Source organism: Callithrix jacchus, chromosome 13 (assembly GCF_049354715.1).
Source record: "Callithrix jacchus isolate 240 chromosome 13, calJac240_pri, whole genome shotgun sequence".
Classification (NCBI taxonomy): Eukaryota; Metazoa; Chordata; class Mammalia; order Primates; family Cebidae; genus Callithrix; species Callithrix jacchus.
The window spans coordinates 43,974,909-43,996,716 of NC_133514.1; the positions used below are offsets into that span (position 1 = coordinate 43,974,909).

At 46.0% G+C, this 21,808-nt stretch overlaps 1 protein-coding gene across 24 annotated transcripts in view; it reads left to right on the forward strand.

The window, feature by feature from the left end:
* Positions 1 to 21,808, forward strand: part of SLC20A2 (solute carrier family 20 member 2) — a 124,097-nt gene that overhangs the window by 95,778 nt on the left and 6,511 nt on the right. For all 24 annotated transcript variants that reach the window (XM_078347639.1, XM_078347633.1, XM_078347644.1 and 21 more), the window contains 4 exons: positions 9,476 to 9,679; positions 11,220 to 11,808; positions 18,917 to 19,102; positions 20,307 to 20,391. In XM_078347639.1, coding sequence (XP_078203765.1) covers positions 9,476 to 9,679; positions 11,220 to 11,808; positions 18,917 to 19,102; positions 20,307 to 20,391 — 1,064 coding nt within the window. The remainder of the gene's footprint in view (positions 1 to 9,475; positions 9,680 to 11,219; positions 11,809 to 18,916; positions 19,103 to 20,306; positions 20,392 to 21,808) is intronic.

Sequence of the window (21,808 nt, forward strand, 5' to 3'; positions counted from 1 at the left end):
CCAGCACTTTGGGAGGCTGAGGTGGGTGGATCATGAGGTCAAGAGATCAAGACCATCCTGGTCAACAAGGTGAAACCCCGTCTCTACTAAAAAAAAATACAAAAATTAGCTGGGCATGGTGGTGTGCACCTGTAGTCCCAGCTACTGGGGAGGCTGAGGCAGGAGAATTGATTGAACCCAGAAGGCGGAGGTTGCAGTGAGCCGAGATTGTGCCATTGCACTCCAGTCTGGGTAACAACAGTGAAACTCCCGTCTCAAAAAAAAAAAGAAGAATATGGCTTAGGAAGTCAGCCAGGGCTGTTTTCCTATTCCCAGGAACATACTTGAATTCCAAGCCTTGAAGTCACATGCTTTTTACAGGGCTCTCAAAAAACAGATATTGACATTTGGTCTCAGCATGTACCATAGGGTCACATTTTAGTATGGTTGGATCTGGATTTTATGTTTTGAAGAAGACCAAAATACATAAGGAGACAAAGCATGCTCCTGAATTGGAAGACAGTATAGTAGAGATGCCAGTTCTTCTCAGATTCATCTCTAGACTTCAGATAATGTAAATAGAAATCCCAGCAGGATATTTTGTAGATTTAGACAAGCCACTTTTAAAGTTCATGTAGAACATCAAAGGAACTAGATGAGCTGGAATAATTTTGGAAAACAAAAAGTTGGAGGATTCATATTAACCTGACTTCAAGACTTTTTTTTTTTAATTTTTTTATTTTGAGAAAGAGCCTCACTCTGTTGCCCAGGCTGGAGTGCAATGGCACCGTCTCAGCCCACTACAACCTCCGCTTCCCAGGTTCAAGTGATTCCTGTGCCTCAGCCTCCCGAATAGCTGGGATTACAGGCATGTGCCGCCATGCCTGGCTAATTTTTATATTTTTAGTAGAGGCGAGATTTCAACATGTTAGCCAGGCTCGAACTCCTCACCTCAGATGATCCACCCACCTCTGCCTCCCAAAGTGCTAGGTTCACAGGCATGAGCCGCCACACCCAGCTGAAGACTTCTTATGAAGGCACAAGGCAGTGTGAAATTAGGGAAGAGAGAGAGACGCATAGATTAATGGAACAAGAATAGAGTCTATAAATAGACCCTAATACAGCACATGCATTTTTGATGAAGGTACAGAAACAGTTCAATGGAGAAAGGACAGTCTTTTCAACAAATGGTTTTGGAACACTAGGCATCCATATGCCAAAGTAAGAACCTTCACCTAACCCTCACTTTAAAAATTAACTTAAAGTGCCTCATAAATCTAAATATAAAATTTAAAAACAATAAGACTTTTAGGAAAAAAATATAAGGGAAAACTTTTATGACCTTGGGTTGAGAAAAGTGTTTAGATATGAAACCAAAAACATGATCTATACAAGAAAAAGTTAGGCCAGGCACGGTGGCTCCCACCCGTAATCCCAGAACTTTGAGAGGCTGAGGCGAGTGGATCACCTGAAGTCGGGAGTTTGAGACCAGCCTGACCAACATGGAGAAAGCTGTCTCTACTAAAAATACAAAATTAGTTCGGTGTGCTGGTGCATGCCTGTAATCCCAGCTACTCGAGAGGGTGAAGCAGGAGAATCACTTGAACCCGGGAGGTGGAGGTTGCATTGAGCTGAGATCATACCATTGCACACAAGCCTGGGCAACAAGAGTGAAACTCCATCTCAAAAAAAAAAAAAAAAAAAGATCAAGTTAGTAAGTTGTACTTCATCAAAATTTGAAACTATTGCTCTGTGAGATGTATTATGAACAGAATGGGAGAAAATGTTTGCAAATCCCATACCTGACAGTGGACTTGTATTAAAAAAATATAAACAAATTTTAGAAAGGAAACAACTCAGTCAAAAAAAATGAGCAAAATAGGTCTGGCATGGTGGCTCACTGCAACCTCCACCTTACAGGCCCATTACAATAGGCCTGTAATCCCAGCACTTTGGTAGGCCGGGGCAGGCAAATTACGAGGTCAGGAGTTCGAGACCAGCCTGGCCAACATGGTGAAACCCCATCTCTACTAAAAATACAAAATTAGTCAGGTATCATGGAAGGTGCCTATAATCCCAGCTACTTGAGAGGCTGAATCAGGAGAATCCCTTCAACCTGGGAGACAGGTTGCAGTGAAACAAGATCATGCCGCTGCACTCCAGCCTGGGCAAAAAGAGTGAAACTCCATCTCAAAAATAAAAATCTTTAAATAGACACTTTACCAAAGAAGATAGATGGATAGCAAATGAGTCCATGAAAAAGTGCTCAACATCACTAGTCATCGGGAAGTGCAGATTCACATGACATTGAGATACTGCTACCACCTACTTGAATGGCTTTTAAAAAATACTGACAGTAGATTGGGTGTGGTGGCTCACACCTATAATCCCAGCACTTTGGTAGGCCAAGGTAGGTGGATCGCGAGATCAAGAGATCAAGACCATCCTGGCCAAAATGGTGAAACCTCATCTCTACTAAAAGTTAAAAAATCAGCTGGGCATGGTGGCGCATGCTTGTAGTCCCAGCTACTCGGGAGACTGAGGCAGGAGAATTGCTTGAACCTGGAAGGTGGAGGTTGCAGTGAGCCAAGATCGCTCCACTGCACTCCAGCCTGGGCAACAGAGTGAGACTCCATCTGAAAAATAAATAAAACATTTATAAATTTAAAAAAATAGTAATAATAAATACTGACAGTACTAAATGCCGTCAGTATTTAGAAGAATGAAGAGCAACTGGAACTCATACATTGCTGGTGGGAATGTCAGATGGAACAGAGAAACTGTTTGGCAGCTTCTTATATGGATAACACTTGCCATAAATATACTCTTAACCACTCACAGGTATTTCCCTAGAAAAATGAAAACTTAAGTTCACACAAAAATCTGCACATGAATGTTTATAGCATCTTTATTTCCAGTCACCCAAAACTAGAAACAATCCACATTATCCACAGAATAAACAAACTGTGGTGCCTTTGTCCATTTGAATACTGCTCAGCGATTAGAGGGAACAAATTACCGATTCATAGAACAACGTGGATGAATTTCAAAGGCATTATGCTGAGTAGAAGCCAGTCGCAAAAGATTGCTTTTATTTTATGATTTTATTTATGTGACTTTATGAAAAAGGAAATTTTTCAGAAATTGAAACTTCTGATTCTGAGGTTAGTTTAAGAGAACAGAGGCCAGTCCAGGTGGCTGTAGATTTACAGAACATTAGCGCTGGAAGGAACTGTGGTATTGGGCTCTAGCCCTTTTTCAGTTGTTTTTGCATATGATAACTCAGGCCCTAAACTTCCATCTTTTCCTCAATTGCTGAATTTTCTAGCTAGAGTTTTCCAGGTAATTAAATGGACTTTTGACTTCTCTTTTCTTTACTTTTTTTGAGACAGAGTTTCTCTCTGTTGCCCAGGCTGGCATGCAGTGGGGCAATCTCGGCTCACTGCAACCTCCACCTCCCGGGTTCAAGTGATTCTCCTGCTTCAGCCTCCTGAGTAGCTGGGATTACAGTTGCCTGCCACCATGCCTGGCTGATTTTTGTATTTTTAGTAGAGATGGGGTTTCACCATATTGGCCAGGCTGGTCTCAGACTCCTGACCTCATTATCCGCCCACTTTGGCCTCACAAAGTGCTGGGATTACAGGTGTGAGCCACCGTGCCCAGCCTCGACTTTCTTTTCTCTATCTAGCTATAACTTATTTTTTTGGTTTCCAAAGTAAGTGCTGAAGCATAAAGATATAGATTCACATCATCCTGGGACAAAGATAGCAGAAAAAGAAACTGGTAGCATCCCTCGCTGTGCCACAGCTGCTAGAGGTGCACCCCAGACAAGCAGGGTCTGGAGCGGACCTCAGCAGTCGTACAGCAAAGGGGCTAGACTAGTAGAAGGAAAACCAAGCAACAGAAATACTTCATCATCAACATTCCGGGTGTCCACTCAGAGACCCAATCGAAAAGTCAGCAACTACGCAAACGACCAGCGGACAAATCCACAAAGATGGGAAGAAACCAGCGCAAAAAGGAGGAAAACACCCGAAACCAGAACACCTCGCCTCCTAGAAAGGACCAAAACTCCTCACCAGCAAGGGAACAAAGCTGGACGGAGAATGACTGTGACGAAATGACGGAATTAGACTTCAGAAGATGGATAATGAGAAACTTTTGTGAGCTAAAAGATCATGTATTAAATCAATGCAAAGAAACTAAGAACCTTGAAAAAAGATTTGAAAAAAGATTCGAGGAAATGATAACAAGAATGGATAACTTAGAGAGGAATATGAATGAATTAAAGGAGCTGAAAAACACAATACGAGAACTTCGCGAAGCAAACACAAGTTTCAATAGCCGAATTGACCAAGCAGAAGAAAGAATATCTGAAGTCGAAGACCAACTGAATGAAATGAAACGAGAAACCAAGATCAGAGAAAAAAGCGCAAAAAGGAATGAACAAAGTCTCCAAGAAATGTGGGACTATGTGAAAAGACCTAACTTACGTTTGATAGGTATACCAGAAGGGGATGAAGAGAATGAATCCAAGCTGGAAAATACTCTTCAGGACATCATCCAGGAAAATTTCCCCCACCTAGCAAGACAGGCCAACACTCAATTGCAGGAAATACAGAGAACACCACAAAGATATTCCGCAAGAAGAGCAACCCCAAGGCACATAATCGTCAGATTCAACAGGGTTGAATAAAGGAGAGAATACTAAGGGCAGCCAGAGAGAAAGGTCAGGTCACCCACAAAGGGAAGCCCATCAGACTCACAGCAGATCTCTCGGCAGAAACACTAAAAGCCAGAAGAGAGTGGGGGCCAATATTCAACATTCTTAAAGAAAAGAACTTTCAACCCAGAATTTCATATCCAGCCAAACTGAGCTTCAGAAGTGAAGGAAAAATAAAATCCTTTGCGAACAAGCAAGTACTCAGAGATTTTGTCACCACCAGTACCTGCTTTACAAGAGCTCCTAAAAGAGGCACTACACATAGAAAGGATCAACCAGTACCAGCCATTCCAAAATCACACTGAATGCTAAAGAGCTTCAACATAATGAAGAATCTACAACAACTAACAGGCAAAACGGCCACTTAGCATCAAAATGGCAGTATCAAATTCACACATAACAATATTAACCCTAAATGTAAATGGACTAAATGCACCAATCAAAAGACACAGACTGGCAAATTGGATAACAATCCAAAACCCATCAGTGTGCTGTATCCAGGAAACCCATCTCACATGCAAGGATACACAAAGACTCAAAATAAAGGGATGGAGGAAAATTTACCAAGCTAATGGAAAGCAAAAAAAAGCAGGAGTTGCAATTCTCATCTCTGATAAAATAGACTTTAAAGCAACAAAGATCAAAAGAGACAAAGAAGGCCATTACATAATGGTAAAAGGATCAATACAACAAGAAGAGCTAATGATCCTAAACATATATGGACCCAATGCAGGAGCACCCAGATACATAAGGCAAGTTCTTAATGACTTACAAAAGGACTTAGACTCCCACACAATAATAGTGGGAGACTTTAACACTCCACTGTCAATACTAGACAGATCAACCAGACAGAAAATCAACAAGGATATCCAGGGCTTGAACTCAGACCTGGAGCAAGCAAACCTGATAGACATTTACAGAACTCTCCACCCCAAATCCACAGAATACACATTCTTCTCAGCACCACATCACACCTACTCTAAAATTGACCACATAATTGGAAGTAAAGCACTGCTCAACAAATGCAAAACAACTGAAATCATAACAAACAGCCTCTCAGACCATAGTGCAATCAAGTTAGAACTCAGAATTCAGAAACCGACCCAGAACCGCACAGCTTCATGGAAACTGAACAACTGGCTCTTGAATGTTGACTGGGTAAACAACGAAATGAAGGCAGAAATAAAGAAGTTCTTCGAAACCAACGAGAACGAAGACACAACATGCCAGAACCTCTGGGACACATTTAAAGCAGTCTCTAGAGGAAAGTATATAGCAATAAGTGCCCATATGAGGAGAATGGAGAGATCCAAAATTGACACCCTATCGTCAAAATTGAAAGAGCTAGAGGAGCAAGATCAACAAAACTCAAAACCCAGCAGAAGACAAGAAATAACTAAGATCAGAGCTGAGCTGAAGGAGATTGAGACACGAAAAACCCTTCAAAAAATCAATAAATCCAAGAGCTGGTTTTTTGAAAAGATCAACAAAATAGACCACTAGCCAGATTGATTAAAAAGAAAAGAGAGAACAACCAAATAGATGCAATAAAAAATGATAAAGGGGAAATCACCACAGATTCCACAGAAATTCAAACCATCATCAGAGAATATTACAAACAACTCTATGCGCATAAACTAGTAAACCTGGAAGAAATGGATAAATTCCTGGACTCCTGTGTCCTCCCAAGCCTAAACCAGGAGGAAGCTGAAACTATGAATAGACCAATAACAAGGTCTGAAGTTGAGGCAGCAATTAAGAGCCTACCACACAAAAAAAGCCCAGGTCCAGACGGGTTCACAGCCGAATTCTACCAGACACACAAGGAGGAGCTGGTACCATTCCTTCTGAAACTATTTCAAACAATCCAAAAAGAGGGAATCCTTCCCAAATCATTTTATGAGACCAACATCATCCTGATACCAAAACCCGGCAGAGACCCAACGAGAAAAGAAAACTTCAGGCCAATATCCATGATGAACATAGATGCAAAAATCTTCAATAAAATATTGGCAAGCCAATTGTAACAGCAAATCAAAAAACTTATTCATCATGATCAAGTAGGATTCATCCCAGGGATGCAAGGCTGGTTCAACATACGCAAGTCTATCAACGTAATTCACCACATAAACAGAACCAAAAACAAAAACCACATGATTATCTCAACTGATGCAGAGAAGGCATTTGACAAAATTCAACAGCCCTTTATGCTAAAAACCCTCAATAAACTCGGTATCGATGGAACATATCTCAAGGTAATAAAAGCTATTTATGACAAACCAACAGCCAATATCATACTGAATGGGCAAAAACTGGAAGCATTCCCTTTAAAATCTGGCACTAGACAAGGATGCCCTCTCTCACCACTCCTATTCAATATAGTACTGGAAGTTCTAGCCAGAGCAATCAGGCAAGAAAAAGAAATAAAGGGTATTCAAATAGGAAAGGTGGAAGCCAAATTGTCTCTATTTGCAGACAACATGATAGTATACCTAGAAGACCCCATCGCCTCAGCCCAAAAACTCCTGAAACTGATAAGCAACTTCAGCAAAGTCTCAGGATATAAAATCAATGTGCAAAAATCACAAGCATTCGTCTACACCAATAACAGACTTAAAGAAAGCCAAATCAAGAGCGAACTGCCATTCGCAATTGCTACAAAAAGAATAAAATACCTTGGAATACAACTCACAAGGAACATAAGGGACCTCTTCAAGGAGAACTACAAACCACTGCTCAACGAAATCAGAGAGGACACAAACAGATGGAGAAACATTCCATGTTCATGGTTAGGAAGAATTAACATCGTGAAAATGGCTATACTGCCCAAAGTAATTTACAGAATCAACGCTATCCCCATCAAGCTACCATTGACTTTCTTCACAGCACTGGAAAAAACCACCATGAACTTCATATGGAACCAAAAGAGAGCCCACATAGCCAAGTCAATTCTAAGCAAAAAGAACACAGCGGGGGGCATCACACTACCGGATTTCAAACTATACTACAAGGCTACAGTAATCAAAACAGCATGGTACTGGTACCAAAACAGAGATATAGACCAATGGAACAAAACAGAGGCACCGGAGGCAACACAACATACATACAACTATACAATCTTTGATAAACCCGACAAAAACAAGCAATGGGGAAAGGATTCCATGTTTAACAAATGGTGTTGGGAAAACTGGCTAGCCATGTGCAGAAAGCAGAAACTGGACCCCTTCCTGACACCTTACACTAAAATTAACTCCAGATGGATTAAAGACTTAAACATAAGACCTGGCACCATAAAAACCCTAGAAGGAAATCTAGGCAAAACCATCCAGGTCATAGGAGTAGGCAAGGACTTCACGAACAAAACACCAAAAGCATTGGCAACAAAAGCCAAAACAGACAAATGGGACCTAATCAAACTCCACAGCTTCTGCACGGCAAAAGAAACAGTCACTAGAGTGGATCGGCAACCAACAGAATGGGAAAAAATTTTCGCAGTCTACCCATCTGACAAAGGGCTGATATCCAGAATTTACAAAGAACTCAAACAGATTTACAGGAAAAAAACAAACAAGCCCATTCAAAAGTGGGCAAAGGATATGAACAGATACTTTACGAAAGAAGACATATATGAGGCCAACAATCATATGAAAAAATGCTCATCGTCACTGGTCATCAGAGAGATGCAAATCTAAACCACATTGAGATACCATCTCACGCCAGTTAGAATGGCGATCATTAAAAAATCTGGAGACAACAGATGCTGGAGAGGATGTGGAGAAAAAGGAACACTTTTACACTGTTGGTGGGAGTGTAAATTAGTTCAACCATTGTGGAAGACAGTGTGGCGATTCCTCAAGGCCTTAGAAATAGAAATTCCATTTGACCCAGCAATCCCATTACTGGGTATATATCCAAAAGACTATAAATCGTTCTACTATAAGGACACATGTACACGAATGTTCATTGCAGCACTGTTTACAATAGCAAAGACCTGGAATCAACCCAAATGCCCATTGATAATAGACTGGATTGGAAAAATGTGGCACATATACACCATGGAATATTATGCAGCAATCAGAAATGATGAGTTTGTGTCGTTTGTAGGGACATGGATGAATCTGGAAAACATCATCCTCAGCAAACTGACACAAGAACAGAAAATGAAACACCGCATATTCTCACTCATAGGTGGGTGATGAAAAATGAGAACACATGGACACAGAAAGGGGAGTACTAAACAGTGGGGTCTATTGGGGGGAAAAGGGGAGGGCCAGTGGGAGGGGGAGGTGGGGAGGGATAGCCTGGGGAGAAATGCCAAATGTGGGTGAAGGGGAGAAGAAAAGCAAAGCACACTGCCATGTGTGTACCTACGCAACTATCTTGCATGCTCTGCTCATGTACCCCAAAACCTATAATCCAATAAAAATTAAAAAAAAAAAGAAGAAAACACATACTTTCATTTATAAAGAATTCTAGAAAATGCAAATGAATCTATAGCAACAGAGAGAAGATCAGTGATTGCCCAAGCACTGGACTAGGAGGGGAGGAGAAGGCTGAAGAGAGGAGCAAGTAATTACAAAGGGTAATGAGAAAATTTTGTGCTCATTATCCTTACTGTGGTCATGATTTTATGGTGCATTTTAAGTATGTGCAATGAATTTGTGTCAAGTATACCTCAATAAATATGTCCAATTTTTTTTGAAAAAAAAAAAAAAGATATAGATTCACTTTTTAGTGTTCATGTTTCAATAACAAGAACTCTGTTTTCTTTAGGCAAATTACAAAAAGAAGGTGCTTTATCACGTGTATCTGACGAAAGTCTCAGTAAAGTTCAGGAAGCAGAATCCCCAGTATTTAAAGAGCTACCAGGTGCCAAGGCTAACGATGACAGCACCATCCCACTCACTGGGGCGGCAGGGGAGACGTCAGGGGCCTTGGAAGGCACCTCCACGGGCAGCCACCCTCGGGCTGCATACGGTAAGATGTGCCTGGAGAGCTGGGGTTCTGTGGCAGCGCGGAGATGTTCCTCTAGGGAGGACCAGCTGGGCCTGGCTGTGGGCAGTCTGGTTTTAATGCACAAAAGCATCCTTCAGTTTTATGATTTGAGAAAACCGAGAGGCTAGGGAGGCCTCAGGAAACCATTCCACAGTCAGCAGAGCAGTCTTTACTCTGGTCCTGTGATTTCTTCCAAGAGCGGTTTATAGTCTCACCGTAGGCGCTGGGGCCGCATACCATATGTCTCACCAGAGGGGCTGGGGCCACGCACTGTATGTCTGTGCTGCACCCACTCAGTACACATGCAGATCTCCATGCCCCAGGAGTTACCGAATTGCTGAACGCTGGTTAATCCAGCTTACTATGGAAGTTGCAAGGAGGAAGCTAAATTTGTAACCAAGAAGGTGGTCTCACCATTGAATCACAGAAACTAGAAACCTTAGAAAACGTCCAGACTGGCCGGGCACAGTGGCTCATGATTGTAATTCCCAGCTCTTTGGGAGGCCAAGGCAGGTAGATCACCTGAGGTCAGGAGTTCGAGACCAGCCTGACTAACATGGTGAAACCTGGTCTCTATTAAAAGTGCAAAAATTAGCTGGGCATGGTGGTGGGTGCCTGTAATCCCTGCTACTTGGGAGGCTGAGGCAGGAGAACTGATTGAACCCAGGAGGTAGAGGTTGCAGTGAGCCAAGATTGCACCATTGCAACTCCAGCCTGGGGCAACAGAACAAGATTCCGTCTCAAAAAAGAAAAGAAAAGAAAAAAGAAAACATCTAGACCATTCTGTGTCCTTTAGACTCTTAATGTTTATGGACAGTGCCCAGGGAGCACAGCTTTGCCCAAGCCTGCCCCAGTGGCTGCCACCTCTGCAAGGTGGGTTCAGGCACCTGCCTGCAACAGGTACAGTCTCAGATGTGGCCCAGAGAAAGCAAATTTGTTTTGCCTGATTTATCTCAGATACTGCCTTTGACAGTATGACTGACCTTTTAAGATGCACCTAGAAAATTAGCCGGGATGATGGTGGGCCTCAGTAGTCCCAGATGCTTGGGAGGCTGAGGCAGGAGAATCAATTGAGTCCAGGAGTTGGAGTGAGCTATGATTGCACCACTGCACTCCAGCCTGGGTAACATAGCTGAGATCCTGCCTCCAAAAACGAAGCCAAAACAGAAGCACCTGGAATATCCACCTCACATAAAGTGGGTTTTGTCTTACGTATGAAGTTTTTCTAAGATGAATTTCTTAGTGCCAAGTGCCTTAGTAATTTCTGGAAGACACTTTTTAGAAGTTAACATGTTTTGAAAATACCACATTATTAGTTTTGCCCTTTTGTTATGTTTCCACGTTTATTATGTTTTTAATGGTAACCATAGTACATGTCCTTTACAGCCAACTTAGAAAAGATAGTGTATGTTAATAAGTCATCCCCAGCCTTCCAGAGATAAGTGCCATGAAACAGTGGGGAGTGTTTCCTTACTTTATATTGGCAAGGCTGGAAAATGAGACCTTCTCTAACCCTTTTCAGGAAGGGCCCTGTCCATGACCCATGGTTCTGTGAAATCGCCCGTCTCCAATGGCACCTTCGGCTTCGACGGCCATACCAGGAGCGATGGTCACGTGTACCACACGGTGCACAAAGACTCGGGGCTCTACAAAGACCTGCTGCACAAAATCCACATCGACAGGGGCCCCGAGGAGAAGCCAGCCCAGGAGAGCAGCTACCGGCTGCTGCGCCGGAACAACAGCTACACCTGCTACACTGCGGCCATCTGCGGGCTGCCGGTGCATGCCACCTTCCGAGCTGCAGACTCGTCGGCCCCAGAGGACAGCGAGAAGTTGGTGGGCGACACCGTGTCCTACTCCAAGAAGAGACTACGCTACGACAGCTACTCGAGTTACTGCAACGCGGTGGCGGAGGCGGAGATCGAGGCGGAGGAGGGTGGCGTGGAGATGAAGCTGGCATCGGAGCTGGCCGACCCCGACCAGCCGCGGGAGGACCCTGTGGAGGAGGAGAAGGAGGAAAAGGACGCGCCCGAGGTGCACCTCCTGTTCCATTTCCTGCAGGTCCTCACCGCCTGTTTTGGGTCCTTTGCTCACGGCGGCAATGATGTGAGGTGGGTGCATTCATTCATTCATTCAAGAGTCCCGGAAGCTCCACCAGGTGCCAGCACTGTGCGAGTGCCGGGATCCAGCAGTAAACGGCACCGGTGGAAGCCCCTGCCTGGGGTAGGGCGCGCAGGCGGTGGACAGACCCATAAGTCAGCCTTGTGTACGGGACTGCGACAGCATCAGCAGGAAAGTGAGGTAGACGCAGGGCAGGAGCTGCAGGGGTGGCCGTGCAACCTGGACTACCCAGGGAAGGGCTGGCCAATGACGGAGCTGCAGGGGTGGTCATGTGGCGTCCACAGGAAGGAAAATGGCAGGTGCAGAGGCTTGAGGCAGACACACACCTCTGACCTCCAGGACGAGCTAGGCGGTCGCTCAAGGGGCCAAGTAGAGACCCCACGTCTACAGTGTGTGGATGCAGAACGCGTGGCCGGTGGACACCGGAAGGCCTCACCCCAAGAGGGGAGTCATGAAGTGGCTTCTGGGGCCACGCAGGGTACGTTTGACAGGGGCACTGGCTTTTGGGCGACGGGCTGGACATGGATGTGAGAAAAGAAGGGAAGAGGCTGATGCCGGACCGGAGCCGTGGCCTCGGCAAGGCAAGAGTGGAGCTGCCACCTTTTAGGGATGACGCAGGCCCTAGACACGGCCAGTGCGCTATGATGCTGTTCAGGCTGAGCAGGCAGCGGGCATGTGCGCCCGAGTTCAGGTCAGGCCAGGCTGGGTGCAGAGCAGGTGACTTGGTTGGAGGAGTGCTGGGGCAAGCAGTGGGAGGCAGCGCGCCCAGACTGAGGAAACAGCAAGAAAGAAGGTATGCCATACCAGGATGCTAGGAGAACTTCCTAGGAGGTGATTTTATTTTAATTATTATTTTTTTATAACGGAGTCTCGCTCTGTTCCCCAGCCTGGAGTGCAGTGGTGTGATCTCGGCTCACTGCAACCTCCTTCTCCCAAGTTCAAGTGATTCTCCTGTCTCAGCCTCCCAAAGCAGCTGGGACTACAGGAGTGTGCCACCACAACCAGCTAATTTTTATATTTTTAGTAGAGACAGGGTTTCCCGTGTTGGCCAGGCTGGTCTTCAACTCTTGACCCAGGTGATCCGCCCACCTCGGCTTCCCCAAGTGCTGGAATTACCGGCGTGAGCCACCGCGCCTGGCCATCCTTCAGTAGCATCTTTAACCCCAGTGAGAAGGCTCTGCCCCACTTGTGGGCTCTGGTTCTCCCCACTGCATGGTGCAGCCGCTGGAGCTGCCACCAGAGCCTGCAGGTCACTCCACATATAATGTCACAGACATCCTGCAAATAAGTGTGTAGGGACAGGGACGGATATAACTCTCTAACCTTCACCCCACCCACCCCACCCCACGCCCAGGCCCAGCATTTAGGAAGCAGGGCAGCCTCCTGGGGCCCAAGAACCACAAGTTTGGGTCTCTGCTGTCTTCTTACAGCTGTGTAGACAAGTCACTTGCTTTTCTGAAGTCTCAGTTTCGCAATCTGTAAAATGGGGAAAACAATTCCTAACCTCCCAGGCTTCCCCTGTGTAACGTGATGAGGATGGTGCTCCCAACTAGCTCGGTTTCTGTGCATTTCTGTTCGTGGTCATGGTCAGCCCACTGACGTTTCAGGGGACCCTGCTGTTGTCATCTTCTTTTGCAAGTAGTGACTCCCCGTGGGCTGTGCACTCTGCCTCCCCACGTGCAGCTGTGTCTCTGCTCTTCATAAAAGAAGTCTTGCTGCAGACAAGTGCATCTTTTATTCTGCTCAGCATCACATGGGCATTTCTGTGGTATTTTATTTGGTATTTTCTTGGAGACAGTGTGCTCTGCCCTATGTTAGTAACTTTGTCTGCCCCCACGCTGTCCCACTTCCTCCTCATCATCGAGCATTCTTTATAGAAGGCCTGGTACTGGCAGAGCACTAGGAACTGGGTCCCTGTCCATTAGGAGTTTAAACACAGGGAGATGAGAAAAACATATCCATGGAAAAGTAACAACACAGTCTCACATTCACGCATTCAAATACACTCACATGTGCGCTCACACAGGCCCACTCACACGTACTCACACACAACAGTGTTTCAGTTCAAAGAAAACAACTAGGCAGTGGCTGCTTGGGGTGACTGTAGAATTCTGAGCAGTTGCTTGCAGCATGGAGACTGTTCTGGCTTTGGAGCAGGGAGGGCATCTGGTGAAAGCACCATTCTAGAAGTCATCTGAGTGAGAAGAGGAGTCCATGCATTCAGCACGAGGTTGAGCCCCGAAGCCTCAGCACTGAGCTGCTGTGGCCTATCCCACCCTCCCTCTAACACCCCTCTAAGCCAGGGATGGACATCTGTCAGAGATGGGATCTGACACTCAGGGTCACAAAGGGAGACCGAAGCTGACTTGGAAGCCAGTTCCAGTGACTCAATGACACCCGGTCTATACAGCTGACTGCGGGAGGAGAAAAGAGCCAGGGAAGCTGTTAAGAGCACCTCAGGTCTCATGAGCTCCGGGGGCCTGACAGACATGAGCAATGTAGGGACAGGGCCAGAGGGCCTGAAGGAGCCTGGGCTGCGCCCACTCTGCTGCCTCAGAGGTGGAACTCCGGCCTCAGTTTCCTCATCAGTAAGACGGAAGCCACAGTGCCCGCTGTGCAGGGTGGCTGTGGGGATGGAAATATTGCACTCCATAGTGAGGGGCCTGACAGTCTGTCCAAAACTGGCAGAGAAAATAGAAATTTGAGGAGAAAGGGAAGAAAAGAAGAACTTGGTTGTTGTGTCGTGAACTTGGTTCTTTTAAAAATTAATTTTGGCCAGGTGCAGTGGCTCACACCTGTAATCCCAGCACTTTGAGAAGCCAAGGTGGGTGGATCATTTGAGGTCAGGAGTTCAAGATCAGCCTGGCCAACATGGTGAAACCCCACCTCTACTAAAAATACAAAAATTAGCTGGGTGTGGTGGTGCGTGCCTGTAGTCCTAGCTACTCAGGAAGCTGAGGCAGGAGAATCACTTGAACTCAAGAGGTGGAGGTTGCAGTGATCTGAGATCTCGCCTCTGCACTCCAGCCTGGGCGACAGAGCAAGACTCTGTCTCAAAAAAGAAATTAATTAATTTAATAGGCTGGGCATGGTGGTTCATGCCTGTAACCTCAGCACTTTGGGAGGCCAAGGTGGACGGATCATCTAAGGTTGGGTGTTCAAGACCAGCCTGGACAACATGGTGAAATCCCACCTCTACTAAAAATACAAAAATTAGCTGGACCTGGTGGTGGGCACCTGTGGTCCCAGTTACTCAGGAGGATGAGGCAGGAGAATCGCTTCAACCCAGGAAGGAGAGGTTGCAGTGAGCCGAGATTGCACCACTACACTCCGGCCTGGGCGACAGAGGGAGATTCTGTCTCAGTAATGATAATAATAACAACAACAAATTACACACCTATTAGGATGGTTACCATTTTAAAAAAGTAACAAGTGTTGTGAAGGATGTAGAGAAATTGTTACCCTCTGCACTGTTAGTGGGAAGTAAAATGGTGTAACTGCTATGGAAACCAGGATGCAGGCTCCTCAAAAAATTCAGACCTCCCACCTCCCCTATGACCCAGCATTCCTGCTTCTGGGTATACGTCCAGAAGAATTGAAAACTGTGTCTCAAAGAGACCTTTGTACCCCATGTTCAAAGCACCACCATTTGCAATAGGCAAGAGAGGAGAGCAACCCAGATGTGCACTGACAGGTGAATGGAAACGAAACGTGCCTGTGCATGCAGCGGAATACTGTTCAGCCTCAAAAAAGAAGAAAGTCCTGTCACCTGCTGTAACATGGATGAACCTGGAGGACATTAGGCTAAGTGAAATAAACGATCACAGAAAGAAAAATGCTGTATGGTTCCCCTTCTGAGAGTTGTCTGCAGCAGTCAAATTCATAGAACTAGAAAGTTTATGGTGGTTGCCAGTAGCTGTGGGGAGGAGCCGTGGGAATTTGTTTGAAGAGTGCAGCTTCACATTTGCCAGATGAACAGGTTCTGGAGATCTGTTTCACAACAGTGTAAATATACTTAACACTGCTAAACTGTAAGAATGATTACGATGGTAAAGTTTATGTTATGCTTTTTACCACAATTTTTTAAAAAGTCATTTTGATCATGACTCTATTATATAGGTGAACCTCAAATACACTAAGATGAGCTATGCTCCAGACAGAAGTCACCATGTACAAGAAGACTTGGGAGACACTGGGTTCCGTTTCAGACCACTCCAATAAAACAAGTTTCACAGTACAGTGAGACACACGGTTTCTGGTGTCCCAGCGCATAGAAAAGTTATGTTTGTATATTACCACGCCATAATGTGTTAAATGCGCAACAGTATTATGTCTAAAAAGCAATGTGCATACCTTAATTTGAAAATACTTTGTTGCTAAAAATAATGCTAGCAACCCTCTGAACATTCAGTGAATCATAATCCTTTTGCTGATGGAGGATCTGGCCTTGATGTGGATGGCTGCTGATTGATCAGGGTGGTGGTGATTAAATGCTGGGGTGGCTGTGGCCATTTCTTAAATTAAGACAACAGTGAAATTTGCCACATCAATTAACTCTTCCTTTCACAAAAGATTTCTTCATAGCACACGATACAGTTTGATACATTTTACCTAATATAGAATTTCTTTCAAAATTGGAGTCAATCCAGTCACACCCTGCCTCTGCTCTATCAACTGAGTTTATAGAATATTCTAAATCCTTTATTGTCATGTCAACAATGTTCACAACATGTTCACCAGGAGTAGATTCCGTCTCAAGGAGCTTCCTTTGCTCATCCAGAAGAAGCACCTCCTCATCTGCTAAAGTTCTGTCATGAGGCTGCAGTTTGCTCACATCGCCAGGCTCTCCTTCTAGTTCTCTTGCTATTTCCACATCTGCAGGGACTTCCGTCATTAAAGTTCTGAACCCCTCAGAGTCATCCATGAGGGTTGGAATTGACTTCTTCTAAACTTCTGTTAATGTTGGTATTTTTACTTCCTCCCATGGATCACAGATGTTCTAATGGCATCTAGAATGGGGGATCCTTTCCAGAAGGTTTCAGTGGACTCCTCGGACTCATCGGAGGAATCACTATCTATGGCAGCTATAGCCCTACAAAGTGTATTTCTTAAGTAATAAGACTTGAAAGTGAAATTACTCCTTGATCCATGGGCTGCAGAACGGATGCTTTGTTCACAGGCAGGAACACAACATTCATCTCCTTACACATCTCCATCAGAGCTCTCTAGTGACCAGGTGCATTGTCAATGAGCAGTAATACTTTGAAATATTAATATTTTTTCTGAGCAGTAGGTTTCAACAGTGGACTTAAAATATTCAGTAAACCATGTGTAAACAGACAGATTTACTTTGTTGTTACATTTCTAGAGCACAGAGTAGATTTAGCATCATTCCTAAGAGCAATGGGATTTTTGGAATGGTAAGTGAACACTGGCTTCAACTAAAGTTACCAGCTGCATTAGCCTCCGAGAAGAGAGTCAGCCTGTCTTTTGAAGCTTTGAAGCCAGGCATTGCCTTCTCTCTGGCTCTAGAAGTCCCAGCTGGCATCATCTTCCAATAGAAGACCCTTTCGTCTATATTGGAAATCTGCTGTTAGTGTAGCCACCTTCATCAGTGATCTTAGCTGGATCTTCTGGAGAACTCACTGCAGCTTTTCTATTAGCACTTGCTGCTCACCTTGTACTTTTATGCTATAAAGATGGCTTCTTTCCTTAAACCTCCTGAACTGACCTCTGCTGTCTTCCAGCTTTTCTTCTGCAGCTTCCTGAGCTCTCTCAGCCTTCACAGAATTGAAGAGAACTAGGGCCTTGCTCTGGATTGGACTGTGGCTTAAGGGAATGTTGTGGCTGGTTTGATCTTCTATCCAGACCACTCAAACTTTCTCCGTATCAGCACTATGGCTGTTTTGCTTTCTTACTATTCATGTGTTCATTGGAGCAGCACTTTTCGTTTCCTTCAAGATGCTTTCCCTTGGCACTCACAACTTGGCTGTTTGGCCCAAGGGGCCTAGCTTTTGACCTGTCTCTGATTTTGACAAGCCTTCCTCACTAAGCTTAATCATTTCTAGGTTTTGATTTAAACTGAGAGACATGCAACTCTTCCTTTCAATTGAACACTTAGAGGCCACTGTAGGGTGATCTATTGGCTTAATTTCAATATTGCAATATCTCAGAAAATTGGGAGGCCGGAGGAGATGGAGAGAGATGGGGGAGTGGCAGGTCTGTGGAGCAGGGAGAACACACAGCATCTATCAGTGAAGCTCACCGTCTCATATGGGAACAGTTCATGGTACCCCAGAACAATATAATAGTAACATAAAAGATCACTGATCACAGATCACTACAACATATATGATAATAATGAAACAGTTGGGAGTACTGTGAGAATTACCAAAATGTGACAGAGACATGACGTGAGCACGCACTGCTGGAAAATCGCGCCAGTGGACTTGCTTGTTGTGGGGGTGCCACAAACCTCTAATTTGTAAAACATATCATACCCGAAGGCCAGGCGCAGTGGCTCACCTGCAATCCCAGCACTTTGGGAGGCCAAGGTGGGCAGATCACGAGGTCAGGAGTTCGAGACCAGCCTGGCCAATATAGTGAAAACCCGTCTCTACTAAAAGTACAAAAAATTAGCTGGGCATGGTGGCGCGTGCCTATAATCCCAGCTACTCAGGAGGTTGAGGCAGGAGAATTGCCTGAACCCAGGAGGCGGAGGTTGCGGTGAGCCTAGATTGCGCCATTGCACTCCAGCCTGGGTAACAAGAACGAAACTCCGTCTCAAAAAAAAAAAAAAAATTAGCTGGGCATGGTGGTGCACACCTGTAGTCCTAACTACTCGGGAGGGAGGCTGAGGCAGGAGAATTGCTTGAACCCAGGAAGCGGAGGTTGCAGTGAGCCAAGATCATGCCACTGCACTCCAGCCTGGGTGAGAGAGCGAGACTGCATCTCCAAAAAATATAAAAAAAGAAATAAAGAAGGAAGAAACATCATATCTGTGGAATGTGATAAAGTGAAGCGCAATAAAACAAAGTCACCTGTACCGTGTACAGTGCCACTTGCATATGTAATCTTTTTTCTTTTTCTTTTTCCCAGTAACGCCATCGGTCCCCTGGTAGCCTTGTGGCTGATTTACAGACAAGGTGGGGTAATGCAAGAAGCAGCTACGCCCATCTGGCTGCTGTTTTATGGAGGTGTTGGAATCTGCACAGGCCTCTGGGTCTGGGGGAGAAGAGTGATCCAGACCATGGGGAAGGACCTCACTCCCATCACACCATCCAGGTAAGCCCGGGCTGGTGGACAGGCAGGGTGGGCTTGTCATCCGAGGCCTGGGTGGAGCTGCCCAGCTGTGTCTGAATGGCCAGCTCAACACTGGCAGTCAGCAGTGGGTCACAGGGAGGAGGGGACAGTGGGCAAGAATGGCCCCGCCCCACCTAGCATGCCACCTCCCCTCCTCCTCCTCCCTCCCTATGTCCCTGCCTCCAGCCACAGGGTCCCTGAGCGGGAAGGGTCCCTGAGAGGGAAGGGCAGACAAGGAGGGGTAGGAGAGCGGAGCAGGCAGGGAGGAGAGGAGCAGCCAGCTTGGGGGGCCAGAGGCAGGTGGGCAAGGAGGGCACAGACTGCAGCAGGCCCAGGAGCCGATCTTTCCTGAAAGTTCGCTGGCCATGCCAGCTCTCAGTGGCCACCCTGCTGGGGTTACCTTAGCTCTTGCTCTGCCAGACAGGGAGGCATCCCCTGCCATCGTGGGTGAGCGCTGGAGGCTTTAAATGTGGTCTCTCAACCACATAGCCTTCAGCTGCATCAGGGGTTAAAGGAACTTCCAGAACTTTTAGAATACGACCAAAATTTGGAGCCATCTATGATGGGAAATCTCTCTTTTTAAAGCATATGGGAGGTTTCCTTTTCCTACAGGCTCAGGAGTTCAAGGAAGGGAACCAAGGGCAGCTGGGGTGGGGAGGACCAGAATCCAAACCCCATCACACAGCTCTGCTCTACATCTGCAGAGAAAGCTAACATAGCTCCAGTGAGCCTCCTATATACACAGAGACTTTAAATTTCTAATTTTGGTTCTCACTTGAGATTCATTTTAATAAAAGATAATTTAGAAGATTGGTTTGAAGAACAATTAGTAATCCGAGAGAAATACACTCTTTCGTAATAAGTGCGCATTTTTAAAATGAGAGCATAGTTTTTCCTTTTCCGTTTTAGAAATGTCTATCTTACTGCACAGCAGGAATGTCTGGCCACGTGACTGCCGTGCGTGGGCTTTGAAAAGGTATCAGAAAGTCGGGCCGCTGGGGACCGTGGCAGGAAAGCGCAGCCTTGGTGCCTATTGAGCAGCCTCTTGTTCTGTTAAAGTCGATCTTGCCCAGTCAGCAGCAGGCAGTCACCCCCCCAGAATGTTCTGGCGAGCCTCTGGCACCCACTGGGTGTCAGGGAGGCTGATAAAAGGGCGCCCATGACTTGTCTCATGCTCCCCCTGCAGCGGCTTCACGATCGAGCTGGCCTCCGCCTTCACCGTGGTGATTGCCTCCAACATCGGGCTTCCAGTCAGCACCACGCACTGCAAGGTAGGCCCCTGCTAGCCGGGAGCCCTTCCCCAAGCCGTTAAGATGGGTCCAAAGCCACCGAGCCCGCGCGAGGGAGGCGGTAGGGCTCTGAAGGTGGTTGTGCAGACGAGTCTCCAGGTTCTCCGCGTCTGCCGGGACCTTGTTTTCCTCCATCTGCCCCTCCACCGTCCTCCTGTCGGCAGGACGACAAGATCCCTCGTTCAGACCTGGCTTTTCCAAGGCAGAATGCTAGGGCTAGCCCGCCTGGGACTGGCCTGCTGCCCTCCCGATTTCCACAGTGCAGTTCAATTGGTGTCCTACGTGCTCTGAGCATACCCATGGGCTTACCTGGGTACCTGCCACTCAGTCCAGCCATTGAGGGGACTGGGGGTTGACAGTTGAAATAGAAATTAACAAAAATCATTTCTGTGGAATTGTTTCTGGTTTTGTTCCTTATGTGATGTTCAAAGTGACTGACTTTATTGCCCTTAATTCCCCATGAGGGGTAATTGCTGATACTGACCACTGTGTCATGCTCTGAAACCTGGAGCTGGACAAGAGAGGGTTCCTGGTGGTGGTGAGGAAGTTGGACTCCAGGAGTTCCAGGGAGTGATCCACAGGTGGCCAGGATGGGGAGGACCGGAACCCGGGTCTCATCACCCAACTCTGCCCAGCATCTACAGATAGATACTCCTAAAATAGCTCCGGTGAGCCTCTGTATACAGACACACTCACCAGTCTCAACAAAGCAAAAGTTCCTTCCAGATGTTTCCTAGGTTCATTTATTTGCATCATTCCAGAAAAACTCATTGGCGTTTGCTGCGTAGGGGCAGAGCTGTAGGCAGCAGGAGGAATACATGAGCCCTCATGACAGACACAGCCACCCACGTTTATATTTACTAACGATTTCAAGATTCCAGCCATAAGTTAAAAAAAAAAACAAACCTCCAAGCAAAGGCAGGCGGCTTCGTGCTTCAAACACCCAGGTCAGGTGGCCCTCACAAGAGCATCTGGAATGCCCCAGCAGTGTGTTTCAAAGCTGGGGCTCTGTGCATGAAGAATCAGCCTCAGTGGAAAGAGGTTTTGTTTTTTTTCCTTTTTTGCTATCATTTATAGAAACACTTCAATTTCCACAAAGCATCTGTATTCATATCCCCCCAACTTACTGATCATCAGGAAGTGCTGGGTACTGTGCTCAGCACCACATGCATGGCATGCTGTTCCCTCTCCTAGGCAAGCCTGTGGGGTCGGAACTGTCAACTCCCAGTCCACAGGTGAGGAGACTGGGTTCCCTCAGAGCTGGACCGCTTACCACGTGCACACAGCCACATGTGATAGATGGAGGATTCAGATCTTTACCTCAGGCCATACACCTCCTCATTCATGTCCCCATCAGCACCATCGTGGTGCCCAACCATGGCCAGGATGGCTGAGGCAA